We start from the raw sequence: 27,057 nt of genomic DNA on the forward strand, positions 1-27,057 counted from the left end.
AAAAAAAAACCTTTTCTGGAAGGTAAGCCACGTGTTGAGTCAGTCCCGTGGATACACCACGCAGGATGGTGGTGATAGCAAACACAGAGACCACACAATCTGTGGACCACGTACCATGGAAATTTCTTGGGTGTCTGAGGCTCACTGTCCTCGTCCAATCACAGAGACCCTGGGGGGTTCTCAGCATTCCTTCTGAAGGTCTCCCCAACTTCAGCTGCTCCTTCCATCCTTCCCTCCCTTCCTCAGCAATCTAAGCCCCACCCCAGCAGTCCGGCCTAGTCGAGGCTGAGCACAGGATCTTATAAAAGTGAATTGTTGCCCAGCACGTAAGGAGTTTGGAAGTGTCGCCCACCAGGAGGCTGGTGCGGTGCATGAGAACTTGCCAGTCGGCCCATGGCCATCCTACAGCCACATCTCAAAAATAGCTTGCTGTTTTCCATTCGTAGTCCGTAACTGCATGAAGTGAGATCTTTGGTTCTCTGTGAAAATGGCCCCCAAGGAAAGCCAGCTGCTGTTAAATAGGCCAGATCTAAGAAAGTGAGATTTTAACCAGAAAAGTGTGGGATAAACTAGAGGGGACTTTCACAGAACCAAGCCCACCATATGCTGCTAAAACGGGGCAAATAAGGTACGTGACTGGCGCCACGAGGGATTTGGCTAGTGACCAGGCCTCAACGGAGATAACTGACAGGTGAAAAAGAGAAATTTTTTTATAAAAGCTTTTTAAGTTCTTTCAGCCCTTATCATCATAATCTGAAGTAGTTATGTAACATTCCAGGGTATCTGTTACCGCTCTTTCGGGGGAAGCAACTTTAGTGATATTCGGGGATTTACTGAAATTTCATAATACCTCTCTGATGTCCACAATCTCTTCAAATATACTAAAACTCAGTGAATTCTGATTTCTAAGCATTACGCCAGATACTACGAGTGCTTATTTGTTCATTCACTGTTCCTTTAAGTAATCCTAGCTGGCTAAGTCATGTTATATAGTGGAACTTATGAAGCCCTGATTGCGTTCCTGAACGAAGGTGTTATTTCCAAAGAACCCAGAGGAGAACCTTAAAGTTGCCTCGTAGGATACATGAGGAAAATGAAGTCCAGAGATTTTAAGGCAACTTCCCCGACATCAGTTATTTCACAGAACAGGCTTCCCTCTGCGTTTTCCATCCCACTTTGGTTTTCCTTCCCATGAACACAAAGCTACCTCAAGGCCACGACAGAGATAAAAAGACGTTACAGTTCATTCTTCACTTTATTTGCATGTCCCACAATGACTCCTTCCAGCTACTGAATTCAAAAGAAAAACTGCAGTTCTTCAGTGTTAGCAGTAATTTAACAATCATTTCTTTTAAATATCTATTTTACCCTTCATTTTAAATTGCAAAGTATGTATTTACATGTTTATATACAAATAACTTCAAAAACGAATTAACCCCAATCTTGGTCCAAGAGTTTCCACTTTAGAAGTGGGATAGTTCTATGCTATGTACGTCTTCTTCCAAAAAAGTCTCTTAGGACTTGGTGAGTTCCAAATAGTCGTTTGCAAATGGCTCCCCTGTAAGTTTAATGGACCAGGTACTTAATTTCCGAGTAAATCAGAGGAAATAGTACAGAACATGCTTTGTACAATACAGCACCACTACTGAAAATGGCTCGGGGTTTTGTAATCCAAGGTTCCGATTTAAAGCAGAAATATGTGGCATAGATCGCCACAGCAAAGAAGTGTCCAATTAAAATGAAAGGGTTAGGAGACAGGCTGTAATAGAAAAAAAATATATGTATTAGTAAGACCCAGCAATTAAAATTTACTCATAGAAAGGTTCTAATTACGTATCATCTATAAAGCTAAACACACATTCTACATTCTAGACAACTCTGGAAGCTTGTGTTGCCTACGCTCTGATAGCAGGGACAAATAAATGTTCTTACAAGAAACTCCTTAGAATATACCCCTGTCTGTCAGAGAAGCCAGGAACTCTTCATAGTCTGCTTGACATAAACTGTATGTGTGGAGCTGTTTTCGTTCACTCATCTTGAGATCTCCGCCTGAAGTGACTGGATGGCCTGACCTGTGGGAGTCTTAGGTTTTCCAAAAGGTAGCAGTATTGACATTCAGATTATAAATGAATGAGAACAGACTTAAAGAATTTTACTGTGCAGACCTTTCAAGAATAATTCTATGTATGTCTGCACTATCAAAACCATTAGTGAGTTTCCCAAGTCCACGCACCTTAATCGAAGTAAATTTTAAATACAAATTCCTCTATTATCCATGGCTCCCACCGATCAGGTCATGTGGTCAAACCCACCAGCAAAAAACAAGCTATTTTAATCAGGGCTTTGGCCTCATCTACCACCAGCTTCTGTTCAAAACTGTTTTCCCAGAAGTAAAACACAGGGCTAAATTTCTTTTTTCATTTCTCTGAGCTACCTTCTGACTGGGATTCTAACGGACAAAATATAGAAAGAAGAAAGACTTGCAGTAATTCACAAACTGAGCAGTCCGAAGAAAATCTGAAAGATGTGGTTCCTCTGTGTCATCAAAACAACTTACACAGAAAGCAGCCCAACAGGACCAGCAACACATTCTCCACCAAGTTTGAAATAAAGAAAACAGGCTTTTCTTAGTTGATGTAGGGAATCTAAAATAAAATTTGGAAGTTAAAGTTGTTTAAAAAGTTGTTTAAAAGTTATTTCCTTGACTGTGTTGTAAATTCATTAAGTGATGCAAATATTCTGTAAATTCTTTTTTTATCAAAAAACACAATTCTAGAAACCAAATTCCCAGGCTCTAAGATACCCAACCTATATTTCTGAGCAGTAAACTCTCAAGTAAAAGGATAGCTGTGAATAGTAAACATTAACAATGCCTTAGATGTGTATAGTTTTTCATAATTTCAAAGTGACTCATTAAACCCTCACAACATAGTATTATCAACCAACAATTTTTTTTATTTGGAATAGACGTAATAGGTAAACTTACCCCAATAAAACTCTTTCTTCCTCTAATCTTTCATAATGTAAGAAAATCAAGAGCTTAGGAAAGCTTAAAAAGAAGCACTTAGAAAAACTCAAGACTTGGTTCTTTTCTTTTTACTTGCCCACCCAGCCATTTTAGCTTCCATGCCAATTAGCAAGAGAGGTTTGACTGGCAAATCACAATCAATGAGTTGTTTTTTTTTTTTCTTTTAGCAAGAATAATGCATATAGAAAGGCTACAGAAGGTATTTGTACTATATTATCTTTTGCACTCAAGTCACCAAAGCATAGATTGCTGGGACCCTGGCCAGTTCACAGAAGGAGCTTTGTTGTAAATATCTGAAGTAATAGGACTGGAGTTACATTTATTCCTGAACAAACCTAAACGTCCAGTTTCGTTAACCTACCATTAACCATCTGTACACTGCTAGGCTTGGGAGGTGGCACGGTTGCCTCTTCCTCCATTTCTAATACAGCTTCCGCTAAGTCAGTTTTTCCTTGATATACAGACTGACCATCGCCACTTTACAATATAGAAACAAAAACAAAAGCATGGGAATATTTCAAGTGAGTAAAAGGTAGATGCATTCTTCTACTTGTGCATTGTAATAGGAGACAAAATCTAAACTTGTTGTGAAGCTCGTATTCATTTTATAAAATACTATTTTGAACAGAAATTGAAACAAGTGTTCAGGAAGAAAAAGATTAACAACTATATTACATTTGAATTCACTGGCAGAAAGAACCTGCATCACAACTTTATGCATTTATGGATATATATAACCTGATCTGGACCAGAGGAATGAATAAAGATACATTACTGAAGTGGTGCTGGGAAGGTTGTCTTAAGCCTTCCACACAAAGTGGTGGATACATGATGATTAGAGGCGCAAAATCTTGCACAAGGATGGAGTTACAAAGGGCCGCCACTTGGGAGTCAGCAGACTCGAGAAACATGGCTATTTCTGGCCTAATGACTAACTTGTTTATAATTAAGTTCCTTCCCTTCCTGTGCTAAAAATTTGCAGTTCAGTAATTTTCATTAAAAAATATCTATACTTACCATCTGTGGCAGAAAATAATTCATAAAGAGCCTGAGCAAGGATATTCACAACAAAGGAGTGAGATGTTTTTCTCGCCCAATAGAATGATTTTTTGGCCTAAAAAAGAAAAAGATCACTTACTATATGGTAAAGGTGGGGGGGGAAGCACAAATTAATGTTCATAATCCCCTCAAACTGATGTTTATCCTGAGGATCATCTATAAGTAATTATGCCTTATATTTATCATTTACATATACACACACATCATCTCTGGAGGAATGAGTTCCAGAACTCTGAAGTGAAATATCCGATCACTATGAGCAAAGTGGTCTGTGCAAACCAATGTGACATAATATTCAAACATAGAAATTCAGAAATTCTGTGAGATTTGTGGGTTGCACAGACTCACAGGTTCTCTATGCCTGAACAAGACTGCCTAAGAACCAGGACTTAGGATCAGGTTCCTAGGTACAGATCTCCCCAGTATGGCCCCATTCCTCTTAGACCCAGGAAGAAATCTATTGAGACATTTTTGTCAAAGAATAATTTAATATCCTACCTGGAAAACAGCTGCATCATCATAAAGGTCAGGGATACCCTTTAGCAACTTTCTCCATAGTTTCAGATCTTTAAACACAACAGTCATTCCTCCTCCAGTAAGAGGATGCCTCATATTATATGCATCTCCCAAAATAAGAACACCTATAATGAGAGAATTTAGATTATGATATCACATCCTGGATGCATCCCTTAAGACCAAGAAAAAAAAACACTGTTCATAAACATTGTGAATGTGAACCAGAAAATGAGAATGTGAAAATACAAGGGAACAAATCATGACTAAAATCTGTTGATGCAAAAATTCAATTAGTATTTACTGGGTACCTAACAGGTACTGGATACTAGGGACACAGAACAAGGACATGGTCCCCACCCTCATGAAAGTCCACATGGGAATCTAAGGTGAAGTCACACAATGCCAAAATATTTATAAGGCCTCTTACATGAAAAAAAAAAAAAAAATTGGCATAAAAAGCAAGTCTCCTTACAAGGGAAAAAATGGAGAGATCTGACATTTCACAGCCATATTTGCTGCCAGCGCACCAGAGAGAAATGTCTATACAGTTCTAAGGGAAAGAAAGGAGGCCCCAGGAAGATGATAGCCAGCCACATTGTAGCTGGAATTAAAAAGCAATTATAAGCAGATATTCCAAACCTATCCGAAGTTAATTTAGAGGAATAAGCCTTGACTGAATCTTATCTGAAAATGAGCCCCTTGATGCAAAACTGCAGAAGCAGAAATGCAGCTCTCTAGGTGCACCTCCTGAGCTGCCTAAGATTCCCGGGCCACTGTCAGCCTGGTTAATGACCTAACACAGTGCCATTTCAACAAAGCAGTTATTTAATTTAAACCAAGAGAAATAAACAACCATTATAATGTTAAAGGGACAAAATTATGGATAATTCTTTTCTGCAATGTCACAACATGCTACATTTATAACTTATTATAAAATACATATAATAAACATTAACTTATAAAAAGGAAAACTTCTAAATATTAATTCAGATTTATGTATGACTCTAATATCTTCACGAAAAAAACCACAAGCAACAAACAGCTTTTATTCCTTCCTCTCCATGGAACATTTCTAATTCCACCAATTACTGCTGGCATGTTGTTTATATCAATTTGGCATTAGTGTCTTCATTCTGCTTTGCATTAGTTTATTTATAGGATTAGTAGTTTACTATGCCTGTTCTTCCACAGCAAATTCAATCTGTTTATGTTCAGGAACCATAGTGTATCAACAGCTCCCATTCGGACCTCTCTTTGGATGGAGCTCCACACTCACTTTTCAATGGTGTTCCACACGTCTCCACTCAAATGCCTCACCGGCACTTCATACCCAATATGTCCAAAAGTGAACTCATCACCTCTTCCCACACTTCCCTAAACTTACATTCCTTTTCTCATATCTCCAATATCAGCAAATAGCTGGCAAAGTTACCTAAACCTGAAACCTGGAATCCATCAAGAGGCCTCACTCTCCCTTACTACAATAGCCAACGAGTCACCAAGTTGCATGCATTCTACATCCTAGAGAGTACACAATTCTATTCCCTACTTTCCACTTCTATAGCCACAACCCTAGTTCGAACCTTTTATCACCACTGACATGGAACAATTACATAGCCTTACTATGAGCTTTAGCCTGACCTGTCCTCCAAACCATGCTCCACAACGTATCAGAGTAGTATCTCTAAAATAAAAAGCTAATCGTGCCACTATCTTATTTAAAACTTTTCAATGAACTATTAGAAACTAATACATGAGTTCAGCAAGGTTTCAAAACAGAAGATAAATATGCAAAAATCAACTGTATTTATATACACTAGCAAGGAAGAATCTTAAAATGAAATTAAGAAAACAAGTCTATTTACAATAGCATGAAAAGGAATAAAATACTTGGAAATAAGTTTAACAAAAGAAATGTAAAACACTCTGAAACTATAAAATATTGTTAAAAGAAAAAAACTCTTACTACATTTACAGTCAAATTAATTTTGACAAGAGTGCCAAGACACTTCAATGGGGAAAGAATGGTCTTTTCAACAAATGGTACTGGGACAACTGGATATCCACATACAAATGAAGTTGAACCCCTTCCTCACACCATACACAAAAATTTAACTCAAAATGGATCAAATACCTAAATCTAGTAGCTAAAACTACAAAACTCTTAGAAGGAAATACAGGAGTAAATCTTCATGACATCAAAAGCACAACTGACACACACACACAAAAAAAACCCATAAACTGGACTTCATGAAAATTAAAAACTTCAACTACCATCACCATGGAATGAGAGTTTTTGCAGATCATTTATCTGATAAGGGGTTTATATCTAGAATATATAAAGAACTCTTACAGCTCGACAATAAAAGTTTTTTTCATTTGACCAATTAAGAAATGGGCAATCTGAATGGACATTTCTCCAAAGAAGAAATACAAATAAATGTCCAATATGCATATGAAAAGATTTTCAGCATCATTACCCATCAGAGAAATACAAATCAAAACCACAATGAGGTATCACTTCACACCTACGAGAATGAGTATGGCCAAAAAGACAGATAATAACAAATGTTGGTGAGGATGTGGAGAAATTGGAACCCTCATACATTGTTAATGAGAATGCAAAATGGGGCAGCCTCTCTGGAAAACAGTTTGTCAGTTCCTCAAAGAGTTAAACAGAGTTACCATATCCAAGAAAAGTGAAAATTAACTCCACACAAAAACTCATATACAGATGTCCACAGCAGCATTGTTCATAACAACCAAAAGTGGAAACAAACCAAACATCTATCAACTGATGAATGGATACTTAAATTGTAGTATATCCACACATTGAATACACACTTGGCCACAAAAACAAATGAAGGACATGCTGCAACATGGATGAACCTCAAAGAAGCCAGCTACAAAGGATTCACTGATTGTATTTATAGGAAATGCCCAGAATAGGCAAATCTATAGAGTCAAAAAGCAGATCAGTGGATGTCTAGGGCTGGTAGTTGGGAGAAAATGAGCAGTGACTGCTGATTGGTATAGGGTTTCTTTTTGGGGTGATAAAAAGGTTCTCAAATTGACTGTCATGATGGTTGCACGTATCTATGAATATGCTAAAAAGTAATAAACTGTATAAACTTTAATGGGTGAACTATATGATTTGTGAATTACATCTCAATAAAGCTATTAAAAACAAACTTCTCAATGACTTTCCACCGTCTATAGCATAAATAAATACCTTACCTTTCTACTGCTCTGACACCTATCGTGCGCTTGCTCCAGCCATAGGAAACTACTGGACTTCACTGAAAGTGCCATCATTTCTCAGCCCTCCTGGCCTTTGCAGATATTGTTCCATCTACTTAGAAGTCCCTCTTTCACCGTCGACCTAATGAACTCCCACTAATCCTTCATGCCCCAACTCCAGTTTTATTTCCTGAGACACGTCTTCCCCAATCACCCTTCACAGTTCACAAGCTCCCCTCTGCCCTGCGCACCCCTTCACAGTGAACCTTGTGGTACCACGAGTGGGCTTTTACTACAGCATTTATCAACAGTGTCCTGAAATTACCAGTTCATACCCCTCACTAGAAAACTGCCTTCTCTAGATTTAGGACTGTACTTAACTGTGGTAGCCTCAATAACTAGGATAATGATGTATACACTCATTATGAAATAATCAAGACATCATAAAACTAATTTTGGTGTAATGTGTTCAAGCACAGTAACCAATTCTTTGTCCCACATAGGATTCCCTTATTACATAGCATAAATCCCATCCCATATTACGTTTGGAATATTTGGAATATTAAATTTGAATATTTAGAATACCCTTTATAGAATCACTCCAATAAAATAATACCTCGCTTGTTTACTGGTGAGGAGGGAAGAAAGCTTGCCGGCATAGATCTCAAACGGGAATTCTGAGTGGCTTCCAGGAACGGGTCTTTGAGGTGGTCTGCAATAAATCCCACCCCCACCAGATAAATGGTTTATAAAATTTCAATTTCTAATTAGCACATGTTCTTTTCAAGTCTAAACAAATACCTTCTATTATGTTACATATAATAATATATGCACTACATATGTTACATATATCTTGTGATAAGTCAAGAATTAATTATTTTATTAATACAATTGTTCATTAAGAACCTAGTTACTATCAAACACTAATGATGTAATGTATGGTAATTAACGTAACATAATTAAAAAAAAGGGAAGAAAAAGGCATAAGATAGTAATAGAAAAAAAAAAAAGAACCTAGTTACTCATGCTAAGGAATGACGAAGGGATCTAAGAGAAATTTAATGTAAATACATACACATACAGCTGAAGGAACAAAAAAGCTAAGAAAAGTGAAGCAAATTCAGAGATGAGACAGGGCCCCACCTTCCTCCCAAATGTTAACTGCCAGGTATCATATTTAACACTTAAATATACAAGCGTCACCGCCATATTCATATACTAGCAATACACAAACAGCAGGAGGGTATGTACGGCAGAAAAACGGTAAGTTGTGGAGAGCTCTACTTTTCTGAGCGTCAGTTTCTTCATCTACAACATGAAATGCTTGGAAGAGCTCATCTCTGAGACACTCCCAGTTTAAAGTTTTGTGCTCCTACTTGTATAGAAAATGAACTGTCTTTTCATACAGTTCCCATTGTAATCTGGGAATACAGGAGCAGAATGCCTAAGCTGAAACTGTTCCATTCCAACAAGGAGAATTTCAATAACCTAACAAATATTAATATAAACCTATAAATGGTTTCCCACCATGATCTCAGGGCAGTCTGTTCTAAACCTCTGGATTGAAGAGGCAATCTACGATAAAAGAAAAAAATGCTAAAAACTATCACATTATTTTTTTTTTAAAGATTTTATTTATTTATTTGAGACAGAGAGAATGAGATACAGAGAGCATGAGAGGGAGGAGAGTCAGAGGGAGAAGCAGACTCCCTGCTGAGCAGGGAGCCCGATGCGGGACTCGATCCCGGGACTCCAGGATCATGACCTGAGCCGAAGGCAGACGCCTAACCAACTGAGCCACCCAGGCGCCCTAAAACTATCACATTATTGACTATCTTTTTCTTAAATGTGAATAATTAATTTTTCCTCTGAAAGCTTCAAAAATGGCTTATAGTCTAAGTGCAAATGTATTGAAATGTTGAAAATGTCATTATTAAAAAATCTAAGTTGGGATGCCTCAGTGGCGCAGTCGGTTGAGCATCCTACCCTTGGTTTTGGCTCAGGTTGTGATCTTAGGGTGGTGAGATGGAGCCCTGTGTTGCCCAGCAGAGTCTGCTTAAGACTCTCTCTCCCTCTCCCTTTGCCCCTCCCCACCTTGTTCATACGATCTCTCTCAATCTGTCTCTAAATAAATAAAATCTTTAAAAAAAAAATCTAAGTTACTCCATGTATACATTCATATCTGTTAATATTCTGTTATTAAACAGAGTGCTTTCACTTAGATTAAAAAATAACTTGAAAAAGAAACAGAATTTTTAAACAAAATATACTCCTACCAAAGACAGTTTCCTATTACTATAATCATATAATTGGCAAGCAGGGTTTCCCTTCAATTTTATCAATATCCTTAATATTTTAATTATTATCTTAAATGTTTATTTACTTTTACTTACATCTTCCCATTCTCAAAAAAAATGCCAGAAAGTAATTTTTTAGGAGTGTTTTACAAATATGTCTGAAATCTCATGAAGCCTTTCTGTATTCAACTCCAAACTAAAAATGACCTTGAAGATTGCTTACAGCTCTCATGTTCTGAGGATGGGATGTATGAGCCAGACACGCCTAGCCTCAACCTTGACTCCACCACTTACTAACAGTTTATCCTTGGAGGAGCTTACTGACTCCTAGTTCCCTCACCAATAAAATGGGCATAATGGTAATGCCCTACCTCAGAGGGTGACTACGTAGATAAATGAAATCAAGTTTGTAAAGCACCTTATAGTAGATATTCAATAAATGGTAGCTACCATATCTACAAAAACCAAGCGCTAAAGCAAGGAAGTAGGAGAGATATCTCAAGAATTCAGGGATCTTACATCTCTATCCAGACTACCTAAAAACGTACCATTTTCCTCAATACTAATAATTATTCTAAAACAATGATTTAATTATTAATATGAAAAAATATATTGAAACTATTTTCTTTTAATTTGGAGATTTTCATATGTGCTGGTTAAACAGCTCAGCTCCAGTGTATCTGACTGGGTGCATTTTTACCTGCCATCCTTATCTCTGGCCTAGTTAAGACCCAGCTTTAGTGAGAACTGGAGATGGACAGCCTTTTGTGATATTTACTTTCAGACCACAGATTACAATGTGAACGAAATCCTATTTCTTTTTTTTTTAAAAGATTTTTATTTATTTAACACAGAGAGAGAGAGCACAAGTAGGCAGAGCAGCAGAGAGAGGGAGAGGGAGAAGCAGGCTCTCCGCCGAGCAGGGAACCTGATGCGGGGCTCGATCCCAGGACCCTGGGACCACGACCTGAGCCGAAGGCAGCCGCTTAACGACTGAGCCACCCAGGCGCCCCACGAAATCCTATTTCTTACCAGGTAATTGTGGGTAAATTTTTTCAGCCATGTGTTCTCTTAGGTTTCTGGGCATTTCTCCTCGAATGTCAACAAGTACTCGAGTTTCATCAGATGAAATCTGGTAGATAAGAACTGGACTTGGATTAGCCAAAATAAGTTCAGCATGATTTGCTTTAAACTGTGGTGCATTCTAGAATAAAACAAAACAAAACAAAATATTCTAATAATTTTCAAATTCCAAGTTGCTTTTATTTTTCTACAATTACATTCCTACAGTACCTTCATTAGAAAGCCAACAAAATGAGATGAAACAGAAACTTTATTAGAGATCAGGTTTTTCCTGAACTTGGAAAAAAGTCCATCTGCAACAATAGTCAATGGAGCGTGGAGTTCCTACAACAAAGATAAACAATGCTCAGCTAAATGGTTAGAAATACACAGTAAAACGACCATTCTCTTAAAATGTGCATTCTTGTAAAATATTTACACATTTTATTGGACAACGTTATATAGGGTAATGAGGATTGCCTGCCTTCAAAGCACTACCATCCAAACCATCTGGGATTAAAGCTACACTTTGATCAACAACAGGGGAACCAACTACAAAGCAAGTGTGGACCACAGAATATTGAATCTCATCACAAAGTCCAAGGACGACTCCACGTTTATTCTAAAATTTTCTAACTTCGTACAGTGCTTTCAATCAGTGGCTAAGGCTTAGAAGAATTTTTGTATGCATAGATGTAGGTCTCCATATTATCTTGCAATCACCATCATTAGAGTATAGTTTCTAGGTGGTGACCCCAGAGATCAGCCCAGAAACACCAACAGATAAGCCTTTCACTTTCTCTTCTCTTACTAAATCAACATGAGCAGGTACTGGCAATTATTTTACTCTGCTATTTCCACAGAGATTCTCTTACTTTTCCCTTTTGGATTAAAACAATTGTGTCATTTATCCTAATCATTTTTTTTGTTCCAATTTGTCTTTTTATTAAAACATGAGCTAAATTTAAGAAATTAGTCTTTGGGGCGCCTGGGTGGCTCAGTTGGTTAAGCGACTGCCTTCGGCTCAGGTCATGATCCTGGAGTCCCAGGATCGAGTCCTGCATCGGGCTCCCTGCTCGGCGGGGAATCTGCTTCTCCCTCTGACCCTCCTCCCTCTCATGCTCTCTGTATCTCATTCTCTCTGTCTCAAATAAATAAAATCTTTAAAAAAAAAAAAAAAGAAAAGAAAAGAAATTAGTCTTTGGACTTTATTTCCCAGAGTTGTTAGAAGATCTAAATGACAATATAACTCATTATGAAAATATACTGAAAAGCACAAGAGCTGATGTAAAATGGTAAATCAAGATTCCAGGTATGAAGGGATTAGAGTAAGTGAAGAATGAAACCACTCATTTCTTTTATGTTGACTCCTTCCTTTTTTCACCTTCCAGGTCCCCTCTGCTTCTCTGCACATGTGTATTTCTCGTTTCAGTTTAATACTGCTGATCTAGTGGTGCATGTCTACAAAGCTGTTGTATAGAGTTCTGAGATGCTCTAAAGAGTAATGTGTTGCAGGCTGAAATTCACCCTGCAGCAGAGGGCTTAGAGAGAACTCAGTCTATTAGATGAGTAAATTGGTGGGCTTACTTTTCAAAGGAGTAGAGGAAAAAGGAGGAGAAACATGTCTTAGGAAGAGCTAAGATTTGCTATCTCTCACCTTGATGTCCCCAGTTTCTTTATCCCTGTACTGAACTCCTATCACAGCATCATCTTCTTCTAGTAACTGTAGCACGATGCCTTCAATAAACTTTGTACTAAAGGATAAACAGAAATAAATTATATAGTAGCACACTTGGACAATTTAAATAATGAATGACGAATTCCTTATTCCTTATCTCCAGTTACAAATGGGACTCACACATGTGCACACACGTATACAGGAAAGGTCTGGAATGACAAAACGCAAAAACATTAATGGACTTTAGAAGTAAGTGTGGCTTTTATTTTCTAATTTCTTGAAATTGAATACATATACACTAATGTAATGATTTTTTAAAGTGTTTTTAAAAGCAACATGAGATTTTTACCTCAATTCATTAAAAAAAAAATACATGCAGAGAAACTTTACACACCACACAAATTCATACAGAGATGGGAAAATATTGAATTGGGAGTTTATCCACCAAATTATCCAGAGTAGTTACTTCTAGTCAGAAGAATCATGGATAAGTTTTACAATCTTTGTATTTTTGTGCATTTTCCCATGTTTCCACAATGAACATATTCTACTTCCACAGATAGCAACTCTCAGTCCTAAGGGTAAGTCCACTCACTTCTTCACTTGCTTTGGCAATACTTAAGCCCTTGTTAATGAGATGAGGGTTCTCATGTGTAAAACTTTCTCAATTATAGTGCCAAAGGGCTAGGGGCAAATAGAAGTTAATAATTAGGAGAAGAGCCAGTCCTGTCAGCCTAGGGTTTTCCCCTGAAGTCTCTGTTCTGACTTTTAACAGAAAATACCGTGAGCACAAACCCCAACTCCCAAATAGGCAGACAAGGCCTTAACCCTTGGTTACAACCGCATCCTCTAAATTCCAACAACATAAAAATAAAAACCACACAATGTATTGAGTCAAAGGAAAAATCTCAATAGTTCTGTCATTCAAACGGAAATTCTCTACATGATATTGTCAACAAAGGCACTGAAGATCTAACATTCTTCTAACTTACAGTTTACTTTAGAATACCTATGCTCCAGCCCATACCCAAACACTTATGACAAAATTGATGAAATAGTATTTGTGCAAAGGCCAAGTTTAAATGTGTTTAACATTCTAAACCTGCGTAGTCTTACTTCGGCTCTGCCATAGCTGCTTTCCGCAGACCCATGATGAATCTTCCGTGATGGAAAGCTCTTCCACTCCGCACTTGACTGTTTTCGGACAGAGGGTAAGGAATTTGAACCTCTGATTTGCTTTCCTGATCATGAATTATGTAGCCATCTACCACCTGGGCATCAATACCTTCCACTGCATCTACAAAACAATTCAGTTCAAAAAAATCAATTTTGTTAACATGCCCAGAGTTATATGAGGCACCAAATGATAAGGAGGCATCAAAAATGAGTCTCTGTCTTCATAATGCGATGAAACCATGTCGACAACTGGACATTAATGTAATTATTTCAGAAATCTTTTTTTTTTTTTTAAAGATTTTATTTATTTATTTGAGAGAGAGAATGAGAGACAGAGAGCACGAGAGGGAAGTGGGTCAGAGGGAGAAGCAGACCCCCCGCTGAGCAGGGAGCCCGATGTGGGACTCGATCCCGGGACTCCAGGATCATGACCTTAGCCGAAGGCAGTCGCTTAACCAACTGAGCCACCCAGGCGCCCACTATTTCAGAAATCTTAATGTGTCTGGAAGACAACCACTTAGCAAATCTGTAAAACCATAAAAGATTAATATTTATGTATAAAATTTATTCATTAAATTTCATAGGGAAAATATTAAGACCCTAGTAATAATGGGTGAAAAGTTTATGGGTATTCACATTAAGCAATACGGAAATATTGAACATAGCAGGGAAGGGAAATGTTCAAAACCTGATTTAAAAAAAAAATCAATGAAATAAATTAAAACAGTAAGATACCAAATCTATCAAAATTGCTGGTGAGATTATAATAAAACTGATAAGTTTACTGGTTCTAATATAAACTAAAAACATTTTAGAAAGTAACTGTAGCACTAATTACCAAGAACCAAGAAGTTAGCATCCTTTGATGTAATAATCTTTAAGTCTTATCAATTCATCTATCGTTCATCCTAAAGATATAATTTTTAATTTTTTTGTAAAGATTTTATTTATTTATTTGACAGAGAGAGACACAGCGAGAGAGGGAACACAAGCAAGGGGAGTGGGAGAGGGAGAAGCAGGCTTCCCGTGGAGCAGGGAGCCCGATGCGGGGCTCGATCCCAGGACTCTGAGATCATGAGCTGAGCCTAAGGCAGACGCTCAATGACTGAGCCACCCAGGTGCCCTAATTTTTAATTTTTAATATTTTTTAAGGTTATATGCAAGAGTAAGTTCACTATAGTGTTATCTCTAATAAAGAATAACTGAAAACAACCTAAATATTCATCTAAGTTAGAAAGAGTACATTATGAAATGTCAATTGAGAATATACCATACATAGGCCTAAAATCGTAATGGTTAATATATTAAGGTGAAGTACATTAGAATAATGAAATGGATGAAAGAAAATCTTCATAAACAATTCTATCACACATCTAGGCTAAGATCGAAATAAATTAGTTTTCTGATATTCTTTTTAATGCCACTTAGAGTGCAGGCAGGATCAAGCTGGATGAATATTGTCACACATCTGACCCAGAATCAAAACTAATTAGTTTTTCAGTATGGTTCTCAAATTATTACAGTTAAAATTCAGTCAGAGATTCAGTACACAGATATCCGAAAAGCTGCCAATTTGCAGTGTATTCAATTTCAGCAAACTGCCAATCATTTCTGACCTAAATATTTGAAACCCATCTGGTATTTCTATAATGCTTTGTCCAGCTACTGAGACAGTTTGTTTTTCTTAACCCATAACTATATAACAGAAGTACTTGAAATGTTTAAACTGGCCAATTTTAGAACACACCAGAAAATGTAAAAAGTATAGTAGCACAGCAAAATTTTTCCTTGGGTAAACTATCTTAAGGTAAATAAGGTCTAATTTAAGATTTCTTAACATCTATCTGTCTCTATCTCACCTTTATTGATGAAATCATATATGGCAGACTTTGAACACTTTTACTTTCTTTTTTCTTTATTTTTATTTTTTTTTTTTAAAGGTTTTATTTATTTGACAGAGAGAGACACAGCGAGAGAGGGAACACAAGCAGGGGAAGGGGGAGAGGGAGAAGCAGGCTCCCCGCAGAGCAGGGAGCCCGATGCGGGACTCGATCCCGGGACTCCAGGATCATGACCTGAGCCGAAGGCAGTCGCTTAACCGACTGAGCCACCCAGGTGCCCCCCCACTTTTACTTTCTTAAGCAGGCAAGAAGACAGTACCCTACACTTCAGTGAAATTCATGCTTCATGAATACTAGATGTTAATAACTCTAAAGCCAGATAACTTAGAGCTATCACTATCTATTAATCATAAAGCTCCACACTTAAGGTATTAAGACTCCTGGTCAACATACCAGAAAAAATGACATGGAAAACATTCCTCTGCAGAACTGCTTGCTATCAAAAGGCAAGTTAAAAAACAAAACTAAAGGAAAAAACAAAAAACAAAAAACCACCTATACTAAAAATGGAAAGCAACGTCAAAGTCAAACCAGTGAGCAAGTTTGAAAGGCAACAGTATAAAGGAATCAGAACCACAAGCCTAAACAATTGGAGTTTTAAGGGCCACTCCTGAATAGGAGGTAGGGGCCCCCATGGCCAGGGACAAGGAAACTTAGCACCATTCATAAATTTCTTGTCAATAAAATAGAAACCACAAAAACTCAATTCAATACCCTGAGATAAGGTATGGAAGTAAGCCATTCACCACAGTCTATGGGTGAAGTCATCCATAAAAAATCCAAACATACCTTGTGCCATGACCTGGTATAAAGTCTGAACCTCAAACTAAGTATACAGTGCATAATAAAATAGATATCATTTATGAAAGCCCAAATATAAACCAGAGTCAAGGAATAAATATAGCAAAAGACATATGAGATTTATGAAACATTATTTAAATGCATTAAAGACCTAACTGAATGGAAAGCATACCACATTCATGGATAGGAAGTCCAAGTCAATTATTCCAAAATTGAGCTATAGATTCAGTGCTATTTCAGTCATAATCTTAACTGGTTTTTTTTTTTTACATCTAATTCTAAATTATATATAGAAAACAAAAACACCAAGAAAAGCCAAAATAATCCCAAAGAAAACAACATGGGAAGGAGGTTCCCCACTAGATACTGACTTAATATAAAAATATAACATTTAAATTATAGTGTATTAATTTTAAGAATTCTAGATATTTAGCTTAAGCCATAGGGCAATAATTATTAAAAACCCATACTCAGCGGGCACCTGGGTAGCTCAGTCGGTTAAGCATCCAACTCTTGATTTCGGCTCACGTATGATCTCAGGGTCCTGAGATCGAACCCCGCATCAGATTCCATGCTCAGCGTGGAGCCTGCTTGGAATTCTCTTCCCGTTCCCTCTGCCCCTCCCCCTACTTGTACTCTAAATAAATAAATAAATAAATAAATAAATAAATAAATAAATAAATAAAATCTTTTTGAAAATTTAAAAATAAATAAAAACTCATATTCAGGAAGAATGAGTCCATATTATATTAAAAAATCATACTCCAGGGGTGCCTGGGTGGCTCAGTCATTAAGCATCTGCCTTCGGCTCAGGTCATGATCTCAGGGTCCTGGGATCAAGCCCCACATTGGGCTCCCTGCTCGGCGGGAAGCCTGCTTCTCCCTCTCCCACTCCCCCTGCTTGTGTTCTCTCTCTCTCGCTGTGTCTCTGTCTGTCAAATAAATAAATAAAATCTTAAAAAAAAAAATCATACTCCAAAAAGTAACTATTCCAAGTGTTTCTATTATCCACATCTCATCATACCTCAGGGGAAATTAATAGCATAATAAATATTAAGAAGGACTCTTATTTTTTATATTAAAGGTATTCATGGTATGTGGACTGGCTAAAATACTTTAGAGGCTCTCCTTACTCTTGCATAAACTACATATAAAAATCCACTAAGGCTTGTTTCCACAACCTTGGTGACGTTCCCTGAAGTTAGATCTCTAAATATTCTATGTACAGTCATTAGTTGGAGAGCATTTGTGGTTGCCTGATGTTCAACAATAAAAGTAACAAAGTACTGTGTCAAGATATTGCCACATCTGCCTCAAGTGAACCTCTCATGTAAGGTGGTGATTAAGAAACCTAAAAGGTCACAGATGGAACTTCCTTTCTTCATAAACACTCTTCTCCACTTGGATCCTAGACCCTGCGGGCTTTTGGTTTTCCTCCACACTTCCTCAATCCCATCTTTTTGACTCCCACTCACCTCACTGATCTCTATACATCAGAGTACCCCAGGGTTCAGTCCTGGACCTCTCCTGGTAATGCCTTCTAGTCTTGTTTAAATACCATGACTCCTCTTTTTCTTTCATACCTAACAACTGATTCATCAGCAAATCCTACTGACTTCCTTCAAAAGGCGTTTCCAGAATGTGACCACTTCCCACCTCTCTACTACTATGACCCTGTTCCAAGCCATCAACTCTCACTGATTCTGCAATAGCCTCCGATCAGGTTCCCCTGCTTCTGTCTTGGCCACTTTATGATCTACTCTTTTTTCCTACAGAATAACATGAATACTTCTAAATAATATTTTTTTTTAAAGATTTTTATTTATTTATTTATTTGAGACAGAGAGAATGAGAGAGAGAGAGCACATGAGAGGGGGGAGGGTCAGAGGCAGAAGCAGGCTCCCTGCCAAGCAAGGAGCCCGATGCGGGACTCAATCCAGGGACTCCAGGATCATGACCTGAGCCGAAGGCAGTCGCTTAACCAACTGAGCCACCCAGGCGCCCCTAAATAATTTTTTTTTTTTTTTTTTTTTTTTTTTTTTTTGAGAGAGAGAGAAAGAGATAGAGAGCATGAGAGGAGGGAGGTTCAGAGAGAGAAGCAGACTCCCTGCCGAGCAGGGAGCCCGATGCGGGACTCGATCCTGAGACTCCAGGATCATGACCTGAGCCGAAGGCAGTCGCTTAACCAACTGAGCCACCCAGGCACCCTCTAAATAATATTTTTAATCACACTTCTAAGAAGTGAGATTGAATAACTCCTCTTCTTAAAATTCTCCAATGGCTTCCCTTTGAACATAAGCCAAATCCATGTAGCAGGCTACAAAATGCTATGGATTCAGCCCCCATAATCTGACCATTATTTACCTCTTCTCCCCTTCACTCACACTACTCCAGTCAACACTATTCTCCCTCCTTACTTTTCAAAGAATTTGTGTCTGCCCGACCCTGAGATCATGACCTGAGCCAAAATCAAGAGTCAAACCAATCAATTAACCAACTGAGCCACCCAGGCGCCCCCAAAATACACCTTCTTTATCCTTACATCTACATCTCATTACTGCCCTATTTCTGTTTTCTGTTACAGAAAAACTCAAGGGTCCTTTTCCAGTCTCAAAATTTTTTAACTCCACTCACTTCAGTCTAGGTTCTATCCCCACAACTCTGCTGAAACATCTTGTCAATGTCACAAGCAACCTCCAAATTGCCACATCCCATGGTCATTCTTCTATACTCATCTTACCTGAGCCTTCATTAACAAAGCATGACATAGCTTTCCTTCCCTTTCTTGACACATACCCATTCCTTCCAACTAGAAACATTCTCTGATGGATTAAGTGGCACCCAACCCTCTGGCTTTCTTCTGCCATTTTGCCAGCTCCCTCTTGAACTCTTTTTCATGCTTCTCTTCTTCTGCCTGATCTTTAAATATCAGTTTCCCATGACTTGGTTTATTCTGTCTTCTCTTTTCTCCCTACATGCTCTCAATCACTGTTGTGGCTTTTAAATACTATAAATATGCTGACACCTCTGAAATTTCTAACTCCAGCCAGCCCAAACCATTCCTCTGCACTCGAGATTCATATATTCAACTTAACTTCTCCACTTGGGTATCTCAACATGTCCCGCAAATTACCCCCAATGGCTGTTCCTCTCTAGGTCTCCTTATCAGCAAATGATACCAACATCTTAACATAATAAATGTTAAGAAGGACTCTTAATTTTTTATATTAAAGGTATTCATGGTATGTGGACTGGCTAAAATACTTTTTTTTTTTTAATTTTATTTATTTATGTGACAGAGACACAGCAAGAGAGAGCACACAAGCAGGGGGAGAGGGAGAGAGAGAAGGAGGCTTCCCGTGGAGCAGGGAGCCCGACGCGGGGCTCCATCCCAGGACCCTGGGATCATGACCTGAGCCGAAGGCAGACGCTTAACGACTGAGCCACCTAAGCGCCCCCTAAAATACTTTAGAGGCTCTCCTTACTCTTGCATAAACTAAACTGTCCAAACCAAAACCTAGGACTCATTTTTAATACCTCCTTCTCCCTCATATCTCACACTAATCCTATAGTAAATCGTGGCATTTCTGTCTCTTAATTTTAACATCAATCTGTCCACTTCTCTTTATATCCTCTGCTACCATGCTAGCCCAAACCACCATCATCCATCATTTGCACTTAGCAATGAGTTCCCACTAGACTCTTTGCACTGACTCTTGCTACCCCACTGCCACAATCTTAACAGTTTATTCACCACATTTTATCCACATATTCTTTTAAAACAGCATTCTACTAATGGCAGGGTGTGACTCAATGGTAAATTATGAAATGAAATTCAACTTGTGAATCATGTACTTGGATAGAATCATGAGAAGTATTTAAAAAGTAAAATGAAACAAATTTCAGTCAAATATATGTATGTATGTGCTGGATCAGGATGTCAATTGTGTTTGTTATTGTGAGCAGATGTCAAAGGTTTGCAGCCACTTTACACAGGCATAAAGCAGATCACACCACACTCCTGCGCCACCGACTGCAGAGCCCTTCATGATGTAGCTGCCGCCTCTCTCTCCAGCCTTAATCGCAAGCCATTCTCCCTTCCGCATCACCCAGTCTTCCTAGCTACACTGCTCTCCTTTTCGGCTCCTTGAATAAAACAGCAAACACTTACATAGCACCGACCATATACCAGACACTGTTCTGCATGCTTTGTGTATATGAATTCGTTTCATCCTCATAATAACCTCTGAGGCAAGGACTCACATAAAATGCCCATTTTACAGATGAAAGAACTGGTACATAATAGGTTGAATAACTTAGCCAAGCTCATACAGCTTTTTAAGTGCCTGAGCTGTTAATTCAACCCCAGGCAATCTAGTTCCAGGATCAACGCTCGTAATTCCTACACCATCCTGCCTACCACATGAGCCAAGCAAGCTCTTCCTCAATCCAGAACCCAGGCAGATTTTGTACTCTGAGAGGAGCCAGTGAATCTGTCTTGTTCACCAGTACATCCTTGGTACCAAGTCCAACACCTCACCCAGAGTAGACAGTGAATAAGTATCGCCAAAATGAGTAGTCTGTGTTTAAAAATCATTCGTTTAACAGATGATACTTAAATAAAAGATTCTATAAGAGGCACATAATAAGTACTTCCCCAGTGAAAGTTCCCTTCACCTTTCACTAAATTTCATGCCTTCATTCTAGTTTTCCAATCTTTAATTTTGACCGTTTCTGGTTTTTAGCCACTTTACTATATCTCCTCATACACTAAATGCTCATTTTCTTCTTTGCTCTCATTTTCATGCAGATTTGTTGGTAAATAGTAACTAATATCTTTTTACCAGTTATAGGATAGTCTAAAGCGAAGAGTGCTTGCTTCTACCACATAACTCCTAAAAATTAATATGAACCTACCTTCAAGACCAAGGTCTTTAAGGACATGATAACCACCCGGTTGCAGAAATTCTCCAACTATCCTGTCGGGCTCTTTTAAATCTCTCTCAATTACTGTCACCTTTCTTCCATCTCTGGAAAGCATGGCCGCCAAAGCAGAGCCAACTACCCCAGATCCCACAATGATAACTTCTGGATCATTTTGAAAAGATACTGAAGAGGCAGCTGCTCCTATTAAGGTGGTTTCTGAAACACTGGTTCCTTTTTTGTGCTGTTTAAAAAAAAAAAAAAAAAGAGTTAATTATATGTCCACATTTGCTATCCTACTACTATATTCTCTGGACTTTCCCATCTTGGGCAAAACCTACATCACAAACATTATCAAACCAAATGCACTGCTATGTTTTTAAATCCAGATCACATATAAAAACCAAGGATATCAAAATATTCAGTTAAATAAAAATGTATAATAATATCCTAATAAAATTAAACGTATATTCCATTTTCCACATATATTTAGAAAATGCTATTATACAGACATATTTAGGAATACACACGAGGCTAAATATAAATAATGTTTACAAGGGGCTCCAAAGACTTATTATAGGGAAAATTCTATCATTAATTACTCAATTCCTCAAATACATTCTAAGCATCTACCAGATGCAGATCCCATACAGCTTCTATTTCGACTTCATGTTGCAAACTATTCAGCACCTTTTACATGTTTCCACTATTTATTTTTATTTTCTCCTTCTGGATTTTCATCTGAAAAATCTATCTTACCCTAAAAAATCCCTTTTATGTAACAAAAAGACTGTCAGATCCTGGCTATTAATCTACTAATTGAGAATTATTTAACTCAAGAAAATTCTGAAAGGATAAAATAACTCATCCTGTCCCTTGGGATTCAACCCGTTCACATTTAAGTCCTTAACATATAAGAACATATTTAATTTGCCCCATCTTGACACTCTAAGAGAGCCTAGCCAAACAGTTGGTCCATTTAGGAATAAACATCAAACACATCACTAGTTAGGCTGACGATAAAAACTTTATTCATAAGATGATGAAAAAGACCTGTTTTGAGAGATTTATGCCCACTGAGAATAAAAGTGCCTGTTGGGTTTTTTAATATGAATAATTCAGGGTTAAAATAAGTATTTTTTTTTTCTTGGTATGTGGATTGACAAATATAAATACATTTCAGATACAGAATTGTAAGGAACAATCTTCTTTGAGTTCTCCGGCCATAATGATCAAGACAAGCCCAAATGCCATTTTGAAGGGATTTTAATAAAAGACCTCAAGCAAAAAGGAAGGAAATAAAACCTAAAATCTTTTAGAACTTTGATTCTCTGTTATTTTAATATGCACCCAGTCTTCCTTCAACTCTACAGGGCCTGGGGCCTTGTCCATTCCATTTTTTATTATTTCTCTTAGAGAAATTACTTTTTTGTCCTTTACCAAGAGAAGAGTCTCTTCTTCCCATAAGTATCTCTTAATGTCCAGAATAACTGACTATATTTAAATTACTCTTCCGAAAGCAAGATAAAAGACCTCTTTGCCATCTTAGCCACTTTTTATTAGTTTTTCGTCCTAAATTTTCCCTGTTAAACACACACACACACACACACACACATACTTATACACCCAATCCTGAAAAGGGGGACTTGAGTTAGTTAAGTCATCCAGAGAATGGTCAGTAAAAGCACTGATAGGAACTTAATACTCAAGGAAGAGTCTACCAACTCCCTGATGTTTAGGAATAAGCAGAAAGCCTGAAGCATTCACAAAATGGAACCAATCACTGATGGCTGGCAACCCAATTTTCTCTTCCCAAAAATGTCTCAACATCACATGATATAACTGCATTCCAGGCACCTACACTAGTGCTCAATGTCCTTGGCAAAAGTTACGTCAGATAACACCAAAGATTTCAAACTGAGATGAAGACTCCCTCGCCCTCCTTTGCTACTGCTCCAAGCCAGACCCACCATTACCGCTGCTCCGCGCACTAATCCAAAGGTTCCTAACATGTGTACTAGATGTTATCAGATGCTCACTACCTCTAAACTAATAATAGCTACTATTTACTAGTCGGTTACCGACCACATCCAATCCTTTAATTCCTTAACTAACAGCAAGACTGGTGCCATCCCCATCTAATAGAAGAGGTAACTGATTCCCACAGAAACGAAGGTCTTGCCAAAGGTCTCACAGCCAGAAGTGGTGGAACAAAAATTCTAACTCAAGTCCTCCCTTCTATAAACCTTGCTAATCTGTACTGTGGCTACAGTAAAATAATGTAGATCTAGAACCCTCAAGGAGTAAACTTCTTGGCTTCCTACTGTAGCCTCTCACCTGAGAGCCCTGCTCCCATTCTCGTGCCCCTGCAATCCACTCTCCTCCCACCAACCGGACATGCTTTCTAAAAAGTTAAAATCAAGTATTGTTACCCCCTTGCTGACAAGGCTCCACGGCTCCTGGGAAGAAGTCCAAACACCCATGGCCAAGAGACCCTAAATGTTCTGGCTTTGAAGCCAGACCTCTTCTCCCTCATCTACCATTGTCCTCCTCTTGCTGTCTTTGCAGACATAACTTCACAGGTGACTCTAGACTAGCCTCAGAATTAGGAACATGACTAAACTGTGGGCCTTACTCAATTATCCACGTGATTCAGGACATCACTGCACTGATTTACTCAAGGCCCCACGGACATGAGGAGAGGAGGGGATTTTGCCCAAGACTTTAAAATGCTGAACTAATTTTTACTCCACCAGCCTTTTGAATTGTTCTTTCTGTTACTTTCCCCAGCCAGCTGTCATTTATAAGCACTGGACTTAACCTGCCGCCGGTCTCTTTCTCCTCAGGTACAAATGCAATCCTTACCCAAGGATTTCAGTAAAACATTTTTTTCCCAATCGCAGAAAGTGATTCTGTCCTCCTTCAAAATTAAATTCTAACATTTCATTTCCCCTTTCATAATCAAATCGACTTCATACAGCATTGGCTCAACCAACACTAAAGGAAACAAATTCTTTCAATCACTCCTCACAGTGGCGAGGAGGTAGCCAAGGAACAGTCAAGAGCTTAAACAAACAAACAACACAACACAACAATTAAATGAGAGTTTATCATACCAGAGTATCTAAATCGCTGCCTTTTGGCCTGTAGAGAAGACGAAAACTTACATTTGAGTGATCCCAATTCTAATTTTAAAAGAACATGCTCACTCGCTTGGTCACTTAAAATTCCACCTACCCTCCTAGCCCCAAGCTGCTCTTTATTTTCTGATCCCGAGGGCGACTTGGCCCAGAGGAAGCCAATGAAAGGCAAGGCCGACAGAATATCCGAGAAGAGCGCGAACTGGGAGCCGCTCTGCTGGCGCCCCAGGAGGGCCCCGCTCCGGTAGCGACAGCGGTAGGAGAGCACCAGGCCCAGGGACAGGAACACCAGCACGCACAGCAACAGCTCCTTGTTGGCAAAAAAGACGAAGTCTCCGCATTTCTTGTAAAAGTACGTGAAAGTGGCAATGCCCAAGAAAGTCCACATGGTACCAAGGCTCCTCCGGTGTCCCCGGGTCAAAGCTGAGGTCCTCTTCTTCTCTGTAGGCTTTTGGTGACTCGAGGTTCTCCCCAAAATGTGTCACCAGAAGGAGCACGAGGAACCGGCCAAACTCCAGCAAACACCGCCACAGGGTTACAATTCAAATCAGAGGGGTCTACAAAATCCTATCAAGCTGGCATAGAAGTACGGGAAGAGGGGAAAGGTGTCCGGACTTAGAGAGCAGTATGAAAAAATCGCCGGCTGCAACAGCTCCCGACCAGACGCTCCTCTCTCCAGCACTCCACCTATTTCGTCTGGACGGGCTTCTCCTGGGCTGCTGCTGGTGGCGTCCCTAAGAGTGATGTGGGCTCGCCGTGCAGTAAAACTGTCCTCGCTCACCTGCAGCAGGTGTCCTTTCAGATGCGGAGGCGGCTGTGAAAGAAACGTCTGGGCGCGGCCTGGCCCGGACGGGAGCGCGGAGAGATGCCGCCCCGCGCCGGGACGGCCTCGGACTCGAGGCTGCGGCCCCCGCGCACACAAGCGCGGCCGCTCCGCAAAAGCTCCGAGCCACCAGCCCCCGAACCTTCCAGGCCGTGCCTCCGTTTCCCAGCCGCTGAACGGCGCTCTCCAGGGCGCTCCCTCAGAGGGCGGCGACCCCTGACGGCCTCGTCGCGGGAAGCCGCTGCCCGCCCCGACCCGGCGCTTCGGCAGTAACCAGAGTAACCACCACGCTCGCCGCTCGCCCAGCGCGCTCCGACGGCCGAGGGGCTCCACCCCGGCGAGGACCACGAGGCGGGGCGCAAGGGCGCGATCCCGCTCCGCCCCGCGCGCCCAGGGCGCCCGCCCCGCCCACCGCCGCCGCCGGCCAATCAGGGCGCGCACCGCGCGGTAGGCCGAGATGGCGCTATGCCGCGTTTGGCCAATCGCGGGCGCCGCGGCCAGCGCGGCGTCGCCGGGTGAGGCGCTAGGGCGATGTTGCGTGGTGTGGGGTGGGGCCGTAGGGTGGGGACCTTCCGCCGGGTGTGCGGGCGGGAAGGCGCTAGCGGCCTGCGAGGGGTGGAGGGCGCGGGGGGCGCGGAGGGGGTCGTGCCCTGGGCCCCGCGGTCAGATTACCCGCCGCAGCCCTGGCCGCGGGGGTCCTACCCGGGAAGAGGTGGAGCGCGTTCCGAGGAAACCGCTGCCGGGAGTCACGCCGCCTAATGTCGGAACGGGGCCAATCATCCCGTGAACATTTCCCGGGCGCTTACTACGGGTCCTAGAGATGAATCAGACACAGCCTTTCGGCCCCGAGCCTAGTGTGTGTGGAGAGCAGTGGAGGCGGGTGCGTGGGGAACGTGACAGGTGCAGGCCGGACGTCGGGAAGAACGAATTAGGCCGACTTGTACCCGAAGAAGGAAGGAGAGGGTAGGCGGGGGTGTCCCCTTACTTCATCCAGAATTGTCGGGCGCCACGCACTTGTCGCTGTGCTCAGCCTAAAGATACACCCATGTTCGTAACCCTGTTCGCTCGGGATCAAGCAGAAGGGGGCGGCCCGTGGGCGAAGAAGTAAAGTAGAGGTGTGTCGAAAGTTCCCTGAGTGGGCGAACAGGAAACCGTGAACCCGGAGGCAGCCCTTCCCTCCCTCGCCGCCTCGGCCTGGAGGGAGTCAGGCAAGACCTCCGGGGAGGTTACCTGAACTGTGTCCAGGACAGGCATTCCAGGGGAAACAAAAACGTGTGCAAGAGTTGCAAGGTGTTAGGAAATGGTGAGACCTCCCTCGAATTCACTGAGGACCGAGACCAGCGTCTTAGCTCACCCTGTTGCTTAACCCTGGACTGCCTACACTAAACCCTGCAGTGTAAGCAACAATCCTTT

General features: G+C 40.1%; 1 protein-coding gene across 3 annotated transcripts; it reads right to left on the bottom strand.

The window, feature by feature from the left end:
* Nucleotides 1-1,236: 1,236 nt before the first annotated feature.
* SQLE (squalene epoxidase) lies at nt 1,237-25,209 on the bottom strand. Of its 3 annotated transcripts, none has more exons than XM_045895898.3 (11): nt 24,919-25,209; nt 21,676-21,925; nt 13,997-14,177; nt 12,860-12,956; nt 11,434-11,547; nt 11,173-11,344; nt 8,460-8,555; nt 4,586-4,728; nt 4,046-4,142; nt 2,558-2,645; nt 1,237-1,759 (listed from the first exon to the last, which is right to left on the bottom strand). In XM_045895898.3, the coding sequence occupies exons 1-11, from the start codon at nt 25,207-25,209 to the stop codon at nt 1,567-1,569; spliced, it is 1,722 nt and encodes a 573-aa protein (XP_045751854.1). In that variant the 3' UTR covers nt 1,237-1,566. The 3 variants fall into 3 exon arrangements, with proteins under 3 accessions (XP_045751854.1, XP_064443961.1, XP_045751856.1); XM_064587891.1 differs by lacking the exon at nt 24,919-25,209 and adding an exon at nt 24,114-24,555; XM_045895900.3 differs by lacking the exons at nt 1,237-1,759; nt 2,558-2,645 and adding an exon at nt 2,670-3,505.
* Between the last annotated feature and the right edge of the window lie 1,848 nt (nt 25,210-27,057).

The sequence above is a fragment of the Mirounga angustirostris genome, unplaced genomic scaffold, assembly GCF_029215605.1.
Source record: "Mirounga angustirostris isolate CCGP_5_RB_7025 unplaced genomic scaffold, mMirAng1.0.hap1 SCAF_4, whole genome shotgun sequence".
Classification (NCBI taxonomy): Eukaryota; Metazoa; Chordata; class Mammalia; order Carnivora; family Phocidae; genus Mirounga; species Mirounga angustirostris.